The sequence below is a fragment of the Saccopteryx leptura genome, chromosome 3 (assembly GCF_036850995.1).
Source record: "Saccopteryx leptura isolate mSacLep1 chromosome 3, mSacLep1_pri_phased_curated, whole genome shotgun sequence".
Lineage (NCBI taxonomy): Eukaryota > Metazoa > Chordata > Mammalia > Chiroptera > Emballonuridae > Saccopteryx > Saccopteryx leptura.
Window position 1 is genome coordinate 101276076 of NC_089505.1, and position 19449 is coordinate 101295524.

The 19449-nt window shown below is 40.1% G+C and overlaps 1 protein-coding gene across 1 annotated transcript in view; it reads left to right on the plus strand.

Moving 5' to 3' along the window:
* CLIC4 (chloride intracellular channel 4) overlaps positions 1 to 19060 on the plus strand; it is a 76855-nt gene extending 57795 nt beyond the window's left edge. Inside the window, exons 4-6 of the mRNA XM_066375450.1 lie at positions 2882 to 2988; positions 14448 to 14629; positions 15593 to 19060. Of these exons, the coding sequence (XP_066231547.1) occupies positions 2882 to 2988; positions 14448 to 14629; positions 15593 to 15757 (454 nt within the window). The 3' untranslated portion in view covers positions 15758 to 19060. The remainder of the gene's footprint in view (positions 1 to 2881; positions 2989 to 14447; positions 14630 to 15592) is intronic.
* The last annotated feature ends 389 nt before the right edge of the window (positions 19061 to 19449 follow it).

Here is a 19449-nt window from a genome sequence, read left to right on the forward strand (position 1 = left end):
CTTTCCCTTTCCTTTATTCTGCGGCATTCAGGGGCCATCCTGCTCACTGTCTTTTCTCTCCAGGGCAGGTAGATCTTCGGGTCCTTAACTGTTGCTGATTCTCCTCACACTCGTATTGTAAGCCTTCTTGTTTCCAGATAGGAGAAGGGGAACAGGCAGAGTTGTACAAGCCGGGAGACTAGAATCTGGCACTTCTAATAACATGGTTTTTGGCATTTGATACTAAGAAAAGTCTTTATGTGAGCACTTCTGATTTAATCATGACAACTATAAATATAGGCAACTGTCTATTCTAAAGTTGATTTGAATTTAGAGACCAATGAAAAGCTTAAATTCAGCAGCTTTTGCTGGTCATCTTAAGGTATTCTTAAAACCTTAGGTTTTAAGAAGAAACTTTTTCTATGAAGAAAGTGTTTTTGTGTTTATCTTTAGGTCCCTGGCTTGAATGAAGTAACTGTTTTGCCTCCTCCATCCCTTCCTGCCATCCCCCTAAAGCTTTCAGAAAGCCTTGAAACTTGGATTTTTAACTGAAGATGGCCTGTATACCTGGGTAGTTTACTGATAAAAAGCTAGAAAGATAGAGAAAGCTAGATAATTTTGGAGAAGTGTTATGAAACTTTCTTAAAAATGACAAATATAGGCTATGAAAGTTGAATCTATAAGGATAATTTTTAATAGGCTGTATAACCAGACTTTATTCTTTCACTAGTATGAAAAAGGAGGAAAGGTATGAGATCTTTCCTAAAAGGATGGAGATATTAGCTAGTCTACCATTAATAGTCTATCATGTAATACAGAGTAAAGGCCTACTCTTAAAGTTGAAATTCTGTAGATGCTCATGTCTGTTCTGTTGTTGACACATAGCCTTTTATTATTTGCCTTCCTTTTGTTAAATGTTAAAATGAATGTTCACAGTAAAGGAAAAATTATTACATTTTGAAACTTTTGGCTAAAACTAATAATAATGGATGAATTATTAAAATCCAGTTGTGGGGGGGGGGATGCAACAAAAGATGGCAACTAATTTAGGACCTAGTGGTTTAGAATTTTACAGAGAACCTGATCTATAATGAAACAAAACAACATTGTACCTGGGGACAGGAAATCTGAGTTTTATTTTGGCAGCACTTTTTTTTTTTTTTTTTTAAGAGAGAGATAAAGACAGGCAGGAAAGGAGAGATAAACTTCAACTTATAGTTGCATCACTTTAGTTGTTCATTGATTGCTTCTCATGCACCTTGACTGGGAGGGGGGCTCCAGCTAAGCCAGTGACCCCTTGCTCAGGCCAGCAACCATGGGGTCATGTTGATGGTCCCACGCTCAAGCCGGTGACCCTACACTCAAGCCAGCGACTTCAGGGTTTTGAACCTGGACCCTCAGCGTCCCAGGTTGACTTTATCCACTGTGCCACCACAGGTCAGGCTTGGCAATACTTTTAACTAATCCAGTGACTTGGGGGTCAAATATGTAAACTTTCTGGAATATACTCTTTTAGTCAAAATGAGGGATTGAGGTGAGTGGTGTCTTGTAGCTGTAGTATTGTATGCATTAAATTAATGTTACAAATTTAATGGTTTATCCTGGAATGGAAGAACAGGGCATCTTTAACCTGTTTTAGAGAACAGCGTTTTAAAAAATTTTGAATAGCACCTATTTCTGTATGAATAAGGGTATTCCGATTGGCAGTCCTTCTCTCTTACCTGTTCGCTAAAATAGGTCTCTAGTGAGTGTGCTTCTGTATGCTCATTACTGCATCTCAATACTTAGTACCATGCCTGACACACAATCAGTACTTAATAATAAGAATAAATGAATATATGTATGAATAACAAATATATAAATGATCTGTAATTTAAGCCTACCTTCCTATAAGTTATTTTGAGAATTACGAAGTTTACTTCATTAGAAAAAGTGGGTATAGCTAAATATTAGTTGGGAAAAAGAAGACTAATTTTAGAAATGCGGCTAGAGAAAGACATGGATGTATTATTGAAGCGGCATTTAGTTCTTTGCACTGTTTTTTACTGGAACGAGTCAATGAAGGTACTGTATTACCAGTGGTGAAAACATTTAAACTAGAGGTTGGTTGTTTTTATAGTCGAGGGAAACCCAGGGATGTTGAAGCAGGGCTTTTCTGTTGCTCAGTGCCAACCTTACAAAGTTTAATAGTATATGAGAGGTTTTATAAAATCCTGAGAGGAGGGTGACCTGAAGTGAGCGCTCTGCCTCTTGCTGTTTTTGTATCTAACCCACTGTGGATGAATAAGACTCTTGACCAGTCTAGACTTTTCCTGCCGACAGGACTCTCTGGGACTGCTGCTCGGGGCTGTTCGGTGCGTGCACGCCAAGGACCTGGGTAGCCTTCCTAGTTAAGAAAGCTCTATAGTTGAAATGTGGCTAGTACAACTGAGAAGGTGGATTTCTAACTTTGTTTAATTGTCATTAGTTTAGATTTATATTCAAATAGCCACATGTCACTAAAAGGCTACCGTATTGGACAGTTCAGATACAGAAATTTCCATTATCACAGAAAGTTCTCTTAGGGCTGCTCTAGAGTTCCTTTTCTAAGGCGCCCATTGGCTTGGCACAAGTCTCTGACCAAGTAAATAGTTTCTCTAGCATTTTGGTTCATAAAATGGAGGTGGAATGCGGGTGCCTTTTGGTTGCCAAGAATATTAATATGTGAACAGAACTTTGTTTCCTAAGGAAAAAATACATCTTTTTAAAAAATATCATAGAAAACAGATGATGGCATTTCTTAGAGTAATAACTGTTAAAAGTAATGTCTAGTAACTGCTAACACAATGGTTTGTTGACTGAGGGAATTTATGCTAATACATCTTTGGAAGATCTATAATCCATTATTACTTTTTCTATTTAGGTACTTAAAGCTTTCACCAAAACACCCGGAATCAAATACCGCTGGGATGGACATCTTTGCCAAATTCTCTGCATATATTAAGAATTCAAGGCCAGAGGCTAACGAAGGTAAAAACAAACAAACAAATAAATAAATAAATGATAATGATTATAAATGAATACTTTCGAGTCCAGACATTCTCATTAGTATTAAAAACTGGCATTCAGAGTTAATCAGAGATTTGATGATAAACTAGGACAAGTTTTTAAATTACTGTTTTCTGTGTTTCTAGCTCATGGGACTGTACCTAGCTGTATTAGAGGTGTGTGGTAAATTGTTTATTTTTTATTCATTTATTTATTTTAGCAAAAGAGAGAGATAGACAGAGACAGGCAGGAAGGGAGATGAGAAGCATCAACTAATAGTTGTGGCATTTTAGTTGTTCATAGATTGCTTCTCTTTTTTTTTTTTTTTTTTGTATTTTTCTGAAGCTGGAAACGGGGAGAGACAGTCAGACTCACGCATGCGCCCAACCGGGATCCACCCGGCACGCCCACCAGGGGGCGACGCTCTGCCCCTCTGGGGCGTCGCTCTGTTGCGACCAGAGCCACTCTAGCGCCTGGGGCAGAGGCCAAGGAGCCATCCCCAGCGCCCGGGCCATCTTTGCTCCAATGGAGCCTCAGCTGCGGGAGGGGAAGAGAGAGACAGAGAGGAAGGAGAAGGGGAGGGGTGGAGAAGCAGATGGGTGCTTCTCCTGTGTGCCCTGGCCAGGAATCGAACCCGGGACTTCTGCACGCCAGGCTGACGCTCTACCACTGAGCCAACCGGCCAGGGCCCATAGATTGCTTCTCATATGTGCCTTCGTGGGGGGCTGCAGGGGTTCCAGCTGAGCCAGTGATTCCTTGATTAAGCCAGCGACCTTGGGCTTCAAGCCAGAGACCATGGGATCATGTTGATGATCCCACACTCAAGCTGGATGAGCCTGGGTTCAAGCTGGCGGCCTTGGAGTTTGGAACCTGGTATCTCAGTGTCCCAGGTTGAGGCTCTATCCACTGCCACCACCGGTCAGGCAAATAAAATGTTTTTTGAAAGAATTTGTTGGCCATGGCTGGTTTGCTCAGTGGATAGAGTGTTGGCCCAGCATATGGATATCCTGGGTTCGATTCTTGGTCAAGGCACAAGAGAAACTACCATCTGCTTCTCTCATTCTCCTTCTTCCCTTCCTTTTCTCCCCTTCTCTGCCTCTTCCCTTCCTGCAGCCCGTGACTCGACTGGTTCGAGCATTGGCCGTGGACACTGAGGATAGCTCAGTTGGTCTGAGCACATTAGCCTTAGGTGCTAAAAATAGCTCAGTTGATTCAAGCATTGGCCCCAGACAGGGGTTGCCAGGTAGATTCTGGTTGGGACACATGCGGGAGTTTGTCTCACTATCTCCCCTCCTCTCGCTTAAGAAAAAAAATTTGTTCTGGTATTCTTCTGAGAAGTTACTGTGAAGGGAGCTATGCAAAGAATTAACAGGGCATCAAAAACAATGGATTGATTTAGCTTAATTTAAATCGTTCCTAAATCTTTTGTTTATTGCTAGGTGCCAACATTTTAAAACCAGCATTGGTAGATTTTTGTGCTAACTACCTTTAAAGTAACCCTTGTAGTTGCTCTGAGAGAGCCTTTAGACTCACCAGCCTTTCAAATTTCTCTGCATTCTAATTTTTTTTTTTTTTTTGTATTTTTCTGAAGCTGGAAACGGGGAGAGACAGTCAGACAGACTCCCGCATGTGCCCGACTGGGATCCACCCGGCACGCCCACCAGGGGCGAAGCTCTGCCCACCAGTGGGCGATGCTCTGCCCCTCCGGGGCGTCGCTCTGCTGCGACCAGAGCCACTCTAGCGCCTGGAGCAGAGGCCAAGGAGCCATCCCCAGCGCCCGGGCCATCTTTGCTCCAATGGAGCCTTGGCTGCGAGAGGGGAAGAGAGAGACAGAGAGGAAGGGGGGGGGCTGGAGAAGCAAATGGGCACTTCTCCTATGTGCCCTGGCCGGGAATCGAACCTGGGTCCCCCGCACGCCAGGCCGACGCTCTACCGCTGAGCCAACCGGCCAGGGCCTGCATTCTAATTTTAATGTCATATTTTCATGGTGAGAATTGTTTAGGTAATGTGGGTGTGATTTTCTTCTATTATATTAAAGGACACTCTCTCATTATATATTTCACTTGTCAAACTTATATTTGGTCTGCTGGAGGGAAGCCCCTTTGAAAGAGGCCGCAGTTAGAGAAACTTGCTTTAGCTACATCATTCAGTAATTTCCTTTCAGATGTTAAGCATTGTTCTCTCCTGAGAAAACTGTGCTCTCTCTTTTTTTTTTTTTTTTTTTTTTCTTTTTCATTTTTCTGAAGCTGGAAACAGGGAGTGACAGTCAGACAGACTCCCGCATGTGCCCGACCGGGATCCACCCGGCACGCCCACCAGGGGCGGTGCTCTGCCCCCCAGGGGGCGATGCTCTGCCCATCCTGGGCGTCGCCATATTGCGACCAGAGCCACTCTAGCGCCTGAGGCAGAGGCCACAGAGCCATGCCCAGCGCCCGGGCCATCTTTGCTCCAATGGAGCCTTGGCTGCGGGAGGGGAAGAGAGAGACAGAGAGGAAAGCGCGGTGGAGGGGTGGAGAAGCAAATGGGCGCTTCTCCTATGTGCCCTGGCCGGGAATCGAACCCGGGTCCTCCGCACGCTAGGCCGACGCTCTACCGCTGAGCCAACCGGCCAGGGCATGTGCTCTCTCTTGACAGAGCACTGATACTTAATTAACAACAATAACCAAAAGCCAACTTCTAAAGACACTTTAATTCATCATAGTTTTAGACAGTTGAGCTTTTCATATATATTTTCCTATTTGAGCAAGAAATATGAGTATGTGATAGTTAAATATGTAAAATATACATTTGTGTGCTTAAAAAAAAAAAAGCTGTTGTGTCATGAGTGTGTCTTCTCAGAGTAGATAGACTTTGTAACAACACAGCAGAGCACATTAGCAAAATTCCTGACATCTTACTTTTCTGTTGCTTGTTGCCACCCTTACAAAATTTAATATATGGGAGAGAATTCTGAGTTAGGGTGATCTGAAGTGAGTGATTGGCCTGTTGCTGGTTTTTTGTCCCTAACACACTGCAGATGATGACGGTGTTTGACCAGCCGAGTGGGGTTCTTTTGGGTGGAAGTTTATGGCAGCAAATGACCGAGAACACAGCAAGCAGGGGCAAATCAGTGATGGTTAAGCAAGAATAAACATTTAAAAAAATTGAAACAGTTGCAGATTTCCTTATATCATTTCAATAGACAGATTTCTAACTATTCAGGCTATTATTATTTTTTTTATTATTATTAAAATTTAAAAGTGTGGCCGTGGCCGGTTGGCTCAGTGGTGGAGTGTCAGCCCAGCATATGAAAGTCCCAGGTTCAATTCCCAGCCAGGGCACACAAAAGAAGTGCCCATCTGCTTCTCTACCCCTCCCCCTCTCCTTTCTCTCTCTCTCTCTCTCCCCTCCCACAGCCAGGGCTCCATTGGAGCAAAGTTGGCCCAGGCGCTGAGGATGGCTCCATGGCCTCCACCTCAGGCGCTGGGATGGCTCCTATTGCAATGGAGCAACGTCCCTGAGGTACCAAGCATCGGCCCCTGGTGGGCATGCCAGGTGGATCCTGGTCGGGCACATGTGGCAGTCTGCCTGCCTCCCCACCGCTACTCACTTCGGGGGGGAAAAAAAATTAAAAGTGCAGCATTTTATAATTTAGTATTAATTTAAGTGGTTCCTAGACTAATGTTCACTGCATGAAATATTTTTCCACAGTGAAGGGAGAAAAGGTTAGAATGTTAGTGCTCAGGCCTGACTTACATCTATTAAATGTGTTAGTTTGGGAGCAACTCTGCTTAGTAATTGGCTCTTTTTCTAAGTTTCTATTTAAGCACTTTCTACACTAAGTAAACAGGTACACCAGATTCCTTCCTATCCACCATTTCTATTCTATTCTACTTTCCTTTTCATAAAACTCTTACACCCAGATGCTCTTGTTTCATAGTTCTTTGAAGTGTCTTAAAGTCATAAGGTTTTTATTTCTCTTTGTGGCTTTTGGAAGCTGGAGAGTAGTTGAATTTCTTTTAACTCTTAGGGAGGAGAGGAAAATAAAACGTGTTTGCTTAACAAAAATTGCTTTGTGGATAGGGATGGGGGGAGAGATTGGGGAGACAGAGAGTCATTTAAGTACAATTTTGTATTCTGTTTTTTCCTATCAGTTTGTTACCATCTTAAGTAGCCAGCTATGCTTACTGTCCTTAGAATTCTGTAGCACATAAGAACAAACAACATAGTGGATTACACACTGCATAGCTTAGAAGGCCTTATATTAAATTACCTATCGGTAAATAAGAATTCCAGTTGCCCAGCAACTTCCCCCCACAGGGGCTTGTCACTGCCACAGACTTAAGAAAACAAAGTTCCAGATCATTTTAGGTGGGAGTGGGTCCCCCTTATGTATATTTGTTGCAAGTCTCTTACCTGTCTGCTTCAGGCAATTAAATGCCTTAAATAAGCCTAGGAAATGGATGATCCAACCCTTATTCCTCCAAACAATGAACAACGTACACAGAGATAGATTTGTTATTTTACCTGGTAAATCAGAAGAGGCAGGGCTTTGATTAGTTTTACTAGCCTAGGAAATATTTTACAAAATCCATTATTTTACAAATGTTTGGATAATTTTAAGACCTCATTCTAAGTAAGGGATTAGACGCCTAGATGGTGTGGTATTGACTAATGAAAGTGAAACAGAAGGGCCAAGCTTAGATCATGGTACGGAGTCAACAACAGATAAAGACTAAGATAAAGGGAACACTGATGATGGATAGATTGATTGACAGATAAACTATATAATTCTTTTAGTTCCATGTCCATGTTGGTTGGGAGTAAGAGTTTGTGTAATCTTTTGAAACATTAAAAAATATTAATGAGTACTTCTTTTTATAGGGGTGGGTGAGGAATCACCTGCCCCAGATAGCCTAAGTTTTGTTTTGTTTTTTGTATTTTTCTGAAGCTGGAAACGGGGAGGCAGTCAGACAGACTCCCGCATGTGCCCAACCGGGATCCACCCGTCATGCCCACCAGGGGGCGATGCTCTGCCCATCCGGGGCGTCGCTCTGTCGCGACCAGAGCCATTCTAGCGTCTGAGGCAGAGGCCATGGAGCTATCTTCAGCGCCCGGGCCAACTTTGCTCCAATGGAGCCTTGGCTGTGGGAGAGGAAGAGAGAGACAGAGAGGAAGGAGAGGGGGAGTGTTGGAGAAGCAGATGGGCGCTTCTCCTGTGTGCTCTGGCCGGGAATTGAACCCGGGACTTCCGCACACCAGGCCGACGCTCTACCACTGAGCAAACTGTCCAGGGCCTCGCCTAAGTTTTTATCGGTTCTGTGATTTCAATAATTATATAGTTTATTAAGCTCCCAAATGCAACTAACAGATAATTTATTAGTCTGTTTGGTATTTATAATATTCTTCAGAGGTCCATGAATTTAGCAGTGGTGAGAATATGCCATTATGTACTCTGAGGCACATTCCATAATGTCCAAATCTGTATTTTTAAATGGAGGAATGCAAGCTGTAGGTTCTGATTAGTTCCTTTTTACTGAAGAGGCATTCTACTTCCCTTCCTCTCTTCCTCTCTCTCACTCTGGAAGGTGTTTGGAATTAGAGGATAATTGTTCATCATTGTGTATTTAATCATCTTTAAGTACTCATTACCTCTCCGTTTTCCTCTAATGTGTTTCCTAACATTTAACAATTGTTTATGTAATGTTAACCTTTATTAAAACTAGCAGTAGCTTTAAAATACAGTTTTATCCATGTAAGTGCTCATAAATTTTGTTTTCTTTTTTGTGAATTGTATTGTTTTTCTCCAGTAGATAGGGGGCTTGTTACATTTAATGGTTTCTGCCTTTTATTTACTCATTCAGATTATTCAGGAGCTGCTGTCTGGTGGGCTGCTACTGCCTTCTAGTGGTTACTCTTTACATTTCCTTTATCTTCACCAACTGCAAATTTCTTTGTGATGGTTTCTCTTCAAAACTTACTGTTTTTTGAGTGATGCTCTTTAGTACCTTTTGGTACTTGTATTTTTCTTTGTTTTCTTGAATTGTGTCAAACTAATTCAACATCTTTGTGTTCACTAATATACCCTTTTCTGAGATTCTTAACTATGAAAAATCACCTAACATTCTGGTCGGGTACAGCAATTTACCTTCATTGCAGGTGTGGTCCTAAGGCCAAAATTAGAGAAAGAACAATAATTGTAATGTTTTGTTAGCTTAATGTTAGTTTGTGCCATACATGTAGGACTACAAGTGTTATATGGTATAAACCTTTAAATAAATTTAGGATATTTTATTTTTCTATTGGATGCATTTGAGAATTAATTCTGAAAAAGGATTGATTTAGAACAGGTTGATGACCAATAACTTGCTCAACCTTGCCATACCGCTCAAGTTCGTTTCAGACATTATTTCAGTGTTTGAATTCTGGCAATGTTATCTTCCTTACAGGCCCCGCTTCTGTTCATTGTAATCATGCCAAAGAACAAGTCCTCATATCTAAATGTATTTATTTTATATTCATGGCTTTTAATAGAAAGCATATTGAATTTTTAATTTTGTTCTTCTATAATCTTGAGGTTTGACTATCTCTTTTTTTTTTTTTCCTTTTAAAATATGTATATAACCATGAAAAGTTTCCCTTCATGCCCTGGTCTCCTTATTAACCCAGCTATTTCTCACATTGTATTTTCTTGTTCATTTATAAACTTTGCCCTGCCAGGTGGCTCAGTGGATAAAGTGTAGACTTGGCTTTAATAGTGGTCATGAGTTCGACCCCTCATCAGGGCACATACAAGAAGCAGTCAGTGAGTGCACAATTAAATGGAACAATTAAGTGAAACGAATTTGTGCTTCTCTCTCTCTCTTTCTCATCAATGGAAAATTTTTTCACCGAGTATATCCACTACCAATAGCTTGTACATACTTAATGAAAGGTTCTATTTATTACCTTTATTTTTAAATGCCTTGATTCCCTGTCACTTCTTTAATTTCCGTTGAACTTTGCTAACTTCTCAACTTTATTTTACCGGGTTCCAGTGCCCTGCTGCTCAACTGTTTCCTCTAAGAAATAAACTAGCTTGATAGAGAAAGAGAGAGAAAAAGAAAAGGAAGGAAGAGAGGGAGGGAGGAAGGGAAATAAAAAAGAAAGGGAAGGCCTGACCTGTGGTGGCACAGTGGGATAAAGCGTCGACCTGGAACACTGAGGTTGCTGGTTCGAAACCTTGGGCTTGCCTGGTCAAGGCACATGTGGGAGTTGATGCTTCCTGCTCCTCCCCTTCTCTCTGTCTCTTTCTCTCTCACTCCTCTCTCTCTAAAAATCAATAAATAAAATATAAAAAAAAAAAGAAAGGGAGGGGAGGGAAGGGAAGGGAAGGGAAGAGAAGGGAGAAAGTAGCTTGATTCTGGCTATGGCTAGAGTGACCTTTTGTTACTAAAATAGGTAGTTCTTTGATCTTAATATTTGCCTGACACTTGACATAACACATTCCAATTTGATATTCACTAAGTAAAAATATATACATATTACTAGTTCTTTACATTTTTTAAAATGGTTATTACGTTCTATAGCAATATGCAGTACCCACTCATTGTTAGTTTTCCACAAAGACATAAGAGTCAAGTAGAAATATTGTCACTCATCTGACTTTAAAAGTATCTATTCTACATTTTTACCTAATTTCCTTTTGAACCTTATCCATACATTTATGAAATCAAAACTTTTCTACTTAATTATTGTCCTGTCTCAGTCTGGCCAGTTGTTGGCCAGATGTTTAATATGTGCCTAGGTAGAGAGCCATGAATTTTAGGGGATGTGCAGAAGAAGCACAAAACATAGGCTTTACCTTAAAAAAAACATATATTGTGGTAGGGGACATAAGAGTTATGTATGAATTTAATAACAAGAATTAGAAGAAATTCATGATTTAGTAGACTATTAGTTTAATGTAAACCAGCCCTGAGTTTAAAAAATGTAAAGCTTTTAAAATCTAATAGTAATAGAAAGTGCCCATATCAAGGACTGAATAACTAGTAATTTTTTAAAAAATTTTTATTTAAGTGAGAGGAGAGAAGATAGACTCCTGCATGCGCCCTGACCAGGATCCACCCAGCAACCCCGATCTGGGGCCAATGCTATGTCCATCTAGGGCCATGCTCACAACCAAGCTATTTCTAGCGCCTGAAACGGAGGCTCCACAGAGCCATCCTCGGCACGCAGGGCTGATGCACTTGAACTAATTGAGCTGTGCTGTGGGAGGGGATGAGAAAGAGAGATAAAAAGGGGAGGGGTGGAGAAGGAGATGGTCACTTCTCCTGTGTGCCCACCGGGAATCAAACCCAGGACCTCCACATGCTGGACTAACACTCAACCACTGAGCTGACTGGCCAGGGCCAATACATTTTTTAAAGCATATTAAAAACTACAAGGTATTCAGTTATCAGATACTGGTGTGTTTGTATATTTTTTAAGTTTTTATACAGTCATTATTTTTAGCTACCATATTGATTTATACAGTTATAATCATCCCAGTTTTTTTGTGTGTGGTAAAATTGGTATGTAACATTACATTAGTTTCGGGTGTACAACATAATAATTTGATCTTTGTATGTGGTATAATAAGCACAATAATTCTAGTTACATCTGTCACTATATAGTTGACCCCCCCTTCACCCATTTTGCCTACTCCCCAACCTCCTTGCCTCTGATAACCACCCATCTGTTTCCGGTATCTATGAGTTTTGTTGTTTGTTCATTTGTTTTGTTTTGTTTTTAGCTTGTACAGATAAGTTAAATAATAAGGTACATATAAAAGTTACGTTATACCAAGGACTATTAAGTATGCAAGTCTGTTATGAGTAGTAGTCCGCTGGTGGAGGGTCTAGACGCCATGTTTGGGGTGGCTGTGACAGCAGTGAGGTTTGCCACATTGACTGTGATTCTTCCTTTTATGGCTGATTTCTCGGCCTGGGACGCTGTTTGATAGTATTTTACCCACCTTAGAACTTCCAAAATTAGAGTCAGCCCTCTCAGACCCTGGTGCTGCTTTATCAACTAGTTCACGTGACATTCTAAATCCTTTGTTGTCAATTCAACAATCTTCACAGCATCTTCACCAGGGGTAGATTTCATCTCAAGAAACCACTTTCTTTGCTCATCTATTAGCAGCAGCTCCTCATCCGTTTACGTTTTATCTTGAGATTGCAGTGATTCAGTCACATCTGCAGGTTCCACTTCTAATTTTAGTTCTCTTGCTGTTTCCACCATATCTGCAGTTACTTCCTCCACTGAAGTCTTGAACCCCTCAGACTCATGCATGAGGGCTGGAATCGACCTCCCCCCGGACTCCTGTTAATGATGATATTTTGACCCTTTCCCATGACTCATGAATGTTCTTAGTGGCATCAAGGATGGGGAATCTGCTCCAGAAGTTCTCAGTTTGCCTTGTCCAGATGCGTCAGAAGAGTCATGACTTGTGGAGCTATAGCTTTATGAAATAAATAAATATATATATATATATAAATTAGGATGACATCTTCTATTCATCCTTTTTATTTATTTTATTTATTTTAGGGAGAGGAGAGAGAGGCACAGAGAGAGAGAGACAGAGAGAGAGACAGGGAGAGAGAGAAGGAGAGAGGAGCAGGAAGCATCAACTCCCATATGTGCCTTGACTGGGCAAGCCTAGGGTTTCAAACCAGCGACCTCAGCGTTCCAGGTCGATGCTTTATTCACTGTGCCACCACAGGTCAGGCTGAAATATATTTTTTAAATAAGACTTGAAAAAGTTGAAATTCTCCTTGATCCATGGGCTGCAGAACTTCAAGAAATTTTCCTTTTCATGAATTCATAACTTGGCTAATTGACGCAAGGCCTAGCTTTTGACCTTTCTTGGCTTTCAACATTCCTTCCTCAGTAGATTTAATCATTTCTAGCTTTTGATTTAAAGTGAGAGATAACGTGATTCTTCCTTCCACTTGAACACTTAACAGGTTGAAGAGTTATTAATTGGCCTACTTCAGTATTGCTGTGTCTCAGGGAATTGGGAGGCCCAAGAACAGGGAGAGAGATGGGGGAGTGGCCTGTCAGTGGAGCAGTCAGAGCACACACAGCACTGGCTGATCAAATCCACTGTTTGATGTGGGTGCTGTGTGTGGTGCGCCTAGATAATGACAAGAGGAACATCAAGGATCACTGATCAGTATCACCATGATGAATATAATAATTATGAAAAAGTGTGGAATAGTGTAAGATTTACCAAAATGTGACACAGAGACATGAAGTGAGCAAATGCTATTGGAAAAATTGCACTAATAAACTTGCTTCAGTCAGGGTTGTCACAAACCTTCAGTTTGTAAAGAACACAGTACCTGTGAAGCACAGGAGAGTGAAGTGCAGTCTAACGAGGCATCTGTGTATGTCTTTGTCTGACCTAGTTCTCTCTAAAACCCACTCATCCTTTTTTATGTCCACAGCCCCTTACCTAGCTAGGATCACTGTCTATCATCTGTCCTACTTGAAGGCCCCGAGGGAGGAGTGGGTGGGAACATTTTGGAAGAAGAGGTATTGGGTTAGGATGTACAATACCTAATAGACAGCATGTGGAATTTGCCTTTTTCCATAACGGATCCAACTTTATTCAAGTTTGTAACTATATAGATTGTCATCTCATGATATATAACTTTCTTTTACAGCCAAATACTGTAATCATTTGTGTGAGCTCATTTATTCTGGGAGTGGGAAGGAAGTTGGATGGGGAAGGTGAAGGTGAGGAAAGAATAATAGAAGATCTATCTATTGTTATTCCATTTTCCTTTCTAATGAGGTCCCCACCTCCTCTCTGTTAAAGGTCACTAACTTGACTTTCCAGATATACATTCATGTGAGTGGCTCTGTCATATTTCTCTCTAAATCATAACAATTATAGTATCTTAATCTATTTGGCTAAAGAGACCCTCATCAATTTAGTATGGTAAATTGAGCTCTACTCTGACTTCTGTTTTTCATGTTATATGTGGTATGCTGTTCTTGGTGTCTTGTGAAATAAGACAGTGCAAAAACTCCAGGCTGTCTGCTTGGATTGTTTGCATTGGGGTTTCCTAACACATTTTGTGGTGGAAAAAAAAAAATCCAGATATCCTCAGAGGAGTAGGACTTAAAATTAGAGTAAAAAACAATCTGTTTCGGCAGGATTTTCTTCCCTAGATTTGAAATAATAAGTTGGCTTTTTCCCACCAATTTTTCCAGTTTAAACCTCAACGGTGCTGGGCCATATATTATCTGAACATGTTTGTCTCACTGCCCTGCCCATGTAAATAAGTCCCCGGAGAGTGGGAACCTTGTCTGTTTTGTTCTTAGGGCTCAGTTTCAGAATGAGCATTTGACAGTTACTCACTGAAAGAGTGAGGCTCCTACTTTGGGGGTTGAGTGGTTTTCTTTTTTAAGTATGTCCATGTTTCTTTCAGCGTTGGAGAGGGGTCTCTTGAAAACACTGCAGAAACTGGATGAATATCTGAATTCTCCTCTCCCTGATGAAATTGATGAGAACAGTATGGAGGACATTAAGTTTTCCACACGTAAATTTCTGGATGGCAATGAAATGACCCTGGCTGATTGCAACCTGCTACCCAAACTGCACATTGTCAAGGTAGGCCTTTGGGGTGTGGTGTCATTGCTGCGGAACCTAGTCTACTCTGTAGGTGCTAAGATAGCTCTTCCTTTTTGTGTCTTGTGACATATGACTAGGAACCTCCCTAGTCATATGTTAACTACATTAAATAGTGTTATTTAATGCTGTTAGGCTATAGTTGAAACACCACAAAGTTAACTAAGTGGAAAATTATGCCTTCAAATTGAGGCATATGAGAAAGAGAAATACCATATTTTTCTGTGACTGCATGAAAATTCAAAGCTATAACAGGTAACCCTGAATTAGAATTTGATACATTGACATATCATCAGTTCTGTTTTGTGATCACCTGGCCTTTTCTGTTCAAGGCAAAACATGCTTATTGAGCATTTATTGTGTGAGACTCTACTAAATAGAATAGTAATAAGCACTACTTGTGCACTAAAGATTAAAATCAAGAAGAACAGAAATCTAAACTGGTGTGTATGTTTTAAAGTATCTCTCTACTGATTACCCTTGGCTGTCTCTCTGGATGGTCAAGCAGGCATTTCCAATCGGTGTCACACTTCTGAATCGCTGCTGTAGTTTGCAGTCCTTATTTAAAGTTCTAGTTAGAATGAAGGGGACTTCTCTCTGATGAAATTGATGAGAATGGTATAGAGTAGTAGTGTTTTTCAACTACTGATTTGCACCGGTCCGCAGAAGAATTAACCACCCTGAAGCTGTACGAAGATTATAGACCCAATGATCTTAGTCGTATTCACTTGTGCTCAGGGTGATTTCTGCTTTAGCAGTCCCTGAAATAATTCTCCTATTTTCACTGGTCCCCAAGTGTAAAAAGGTTGAAAACCACTGGTCTAGCGCTTTCTTTCAAATAGAAGCAGTTCTCAGAGATTCACAGAATCAATAGTTCTTAAAATCAGAGATGTTTCTGGTTAACATGGAAAATAAATGTTAACTTTTGATCTTTTTGTATTTCAGGTGGTGGCCAAAAAATACCGCAACTTTGATATTCCAAAAAGAATGACTGGCATCTGGAGATACTTAACTAATGCTTACAGCAGGGATGAGTTCACCAATACCTGCCCCAGTGACAAGGAGATCGAAATAGCGTATAGTGATGTAGCCAAAAGACTTACCAAGTAAAATGGCATTTATGAGAGAGATGTCTTCACATCTTTTCCTGATTAAGAATATGCTTTTCCTAACAGACTGCTCCTCTTCCTATAAAGTAGAAATTTTATTTTGCATGAAGGATAGATAAGGTATAGTAGCCATCTTTAAACATACTCCTAAACAGTATTATTTTAAAATTCTTTTACCCTGCCGACCTGCCCCTGCCCCATACCCTCCTCTCCTAATTTGGAGACACTTCGTCACGAACGTTTTACGTTAGAGGTAGTTTGCCATCTCCCGAGAGCCCTCACCATTGTGTCCATTCACTGTATAGACGGCAGGACTTTTGAGGTGCAGTGTTTAACTGTTAAAATAGGTAACCATGACCTCATCAGTCAGCCCCAAACTGGTGCATAATGCATGGTACAAGGAATATTTATGTATTTTTGGAATTTTATAATATTAATAAGAGTATATGGAAGGATTGCTACTGTATCAAAATACTTTGTTCCAGTGTTGTCTATCCTGGGGAACTAAAGGGTGTGAGCACCGCGGAGAGCCTTCTACAGAGAGTCACTACAGAGTTTGCTCTTTACTTTGTATATGGATTTTTACTTTTCCTAAAAGCATGTATCCTTTATACCAGCTGTAACATGTGTCACTATGTAGAAGTTAAAAGTTTAGACGGAGGGATAATCTCAGTCTTTCTCAAGCATTTTATTCATAGCAGATAAACCATTGGGCACCTGACATTCTGTCTAAATGTGGTGTTTGCTGTATATGTTTTGCCCAATGTCCATTCATGTGGAACATTATAGTTTTCTTCCTTTGTTTTAAAAAGCTCCATTTTTGGTAAGTCTAGACCTTGCTAATTTGTAGATGTTTTGAGCAACACTACATAAACTGGTATTTGGTTGCCTCAACGGTAGCAGGAGAGTGGTTAGTAAGGTAAAAATTAACACAGCAATTAACCCAAGGAATTTAGGGTGGATTAGTCAAAATATCAAGTAGACTTGTTTCTAAAGCACATTTAATGTGGCTAATCTAAAGAATGCATTTATCCATCCTACATTAAAAATAAGATAAAATACACAGAACAGCGGCTTTTCCATCCCACCCCCACTCACTGTTAGACTTTGTATTGAGGATGGCTTACTGTGTTTGGACTAAATGGTGATTGTTATGATGAGTACATATGTACTACATACAGTTTTGCCTAATGTTAATCATTGCGTTTCCTTCAGTTATTTTCTTCCACAGCTATGTTGGGAAATAGCACTCTGCATGTTTGTGTAGTTTTGAAATTGAAGTCCTGAACCAGGAATTATTTGTGCTCTAATGAAGGAAGGTGGATTTGGTGAACATAGAACAAAAGTTTGTTGTGCATTCATTCACTTTTATAAAAAAAAAATTGAACTTTCTAAGTACCATTCCAAAGACAGGTTGTGAATATAGTACATTTTTGGTGAACTTTTTTTTATAACTAACTTGTTTAAGAAGTGCTATTTCTCATGGGCTGTTTTTGGAAATTTTAAGTGTATTGCTTTAAAATGGCAGTGATTTCCTCCCTTGGCTATGCTAACATTTAACCAGCACTGGCTTTATGGAAACAGCCTGATTTTTGTAAGAATACTGCAATTTTTAACCAGCAGTAATTAGCTCAGTACAGAAAGATAAGAAAACTCCATATTGTATCCATTTGGCCCAGGGAGATTTACTTTACCTTTCTTAAAACTCCTTATAGCTGACCAGAAGTTTGAGCCCCCACATTTTTGTAATTCAATATTGGATGCTGATATATCTGGTTCCAAGAAGAGGCACGATCAGGTTATCTATTGAGAACTATCTATAGCAGCAGCTTCAGTGGGTGAAAAATGTCACATCTGCACCAGTACACAGACAGCCACTGTCACCTCCCACCTATTGTTAAGTAGTGGTAACTGGGCGCCAGTAACACTGAACCTTGCCTTACAGCTTAAAGTATGAAAAAGATGCAGAAGGAAGGGTGTCTGTTCTTTCCAGTGAATGGTGAACTGAGGGGGGGTGCAGAGAAGAGGGCTAGTGAGGAAAGAGCGACAGTCCTTAGCTAGAGTGATGAAAAATACATTCTGAAACTCAATTGTGAAGTACTTTTAGCTTGGATATTTATTCTTTATCTTTAAAAAAAGTGTATCCTATGATTCCACTCGCCTGTCCCTCTCAATGTCCAAGGAAGGAAGTCTGTTATGAGTTTGATGAAGGCAGAATTATTTTTCTCTGTAGAAAGACCTTATTACTTTATCAGGGAAGTTAGTCAAATCATACTGAGCTTGGCAAATGGACAAAAGCCTACAGTAAATAGGATGATCCCAGCAAATGCTTTCTTGCCCCATCTTATATTAGTAGAAAGATCATGGCTTTCATCTTAAGAGATTTGGGAATAAAAGTTTTTGTGGCAATTCATCTAGTGTATGGTTGACATAATGGGAATCACCTGATATTATTTATGCAACTACTGAATCATTTCCCCTATGTTTAAACAAACAAGGGTATTAGAGTCTGAATGGAAGCTCTCACTGTTTCCCAAGGGATTCTGAGAAGTTTCTGTGTTCAACAGTTGGAAAGCTCTCTCCTGTTTCAGTTGGTTGCGTCTTTTTTTTTTTTAAGTAAATGCAGAGTTTTCTATACAATTCTGTTACCTCTTAGTAGGGTTGTTGACTTGTGGTAAAATTCATATAAGTTTTTATTCCATGGAACTTTGGCTTCTGCATCTTATCTCTAAACCCTTGAGCAATCTGGTATACAATTAAGAGATTTCTGACATTTATTCTTACCCTAAGTTGATCAACTGTAGAATTTAGGCAGTTTTACTTCTTTTGAGTTTCGAATCCCTCCAGAGTTGCATGTAGATAGCTTTTTATTTCTGTGAGCTTAAAATATTACCTTAGAAAATATCTACAAGGTAAAAATGATAAGAAATAAAAGTGTATTTTTCATCCACATTTTGATACACATTTCATTAAGTTTATCGAACCAATTTCTTATACTGGTTATAACAGTATTTGATTCAAAGAGAGGGAGCATTCATTATTGATATACTATATGGGCTTTTTTATTCCATTCTTTACAAATTATCAAGGTTGATGCTGTCAGAATTATATTTTTATCATGGGAAAACATTTCAACTCCCTAAGTCATAATGTTGAACAGAATTGGAGTATTTTCTTTAGAATTACTTGAAAAGACAAATGAAAGTTTATTATAGAATGCTTGTATTTTCTTTTGTCTCTTTGGAACCAGTATATTGCTGGCAGCTATTGTATTAAAATAAAGTATATTTTCACTATCATAAAAGGTTCTTTTATTCTCCCCCCTCATGAAAATAAATAGCAACTTGGGGTAAAAGTGTTTTATTTGAGACTACTTTTTTTTTCCCCACGAGTAGGTGATTCAGCACAATTAATACATTAAAGGGGGAAAACCTTATCATCTCAATACTTGCATAAAATAATTTCATAAAAACTTTCATTCTTAGCAAAAAAGGACCAGAGGTTAAAAAAAAACACCCATAAAAACACTCAGCAAGGCCCTGGCCGGTTGGCTCAGCGGTGGAGCATCGGCCTGGCGTGCAGGAGTCCCGGGTTCGATTCCCGGCCAGGGCACACAGGAGAAGCGCCCATCTGCTTCTCCACCCCTCCCCCTCTCCTTCCTCTCTGTCTCTCTCTTCCCTTCCCGCAGCCGAG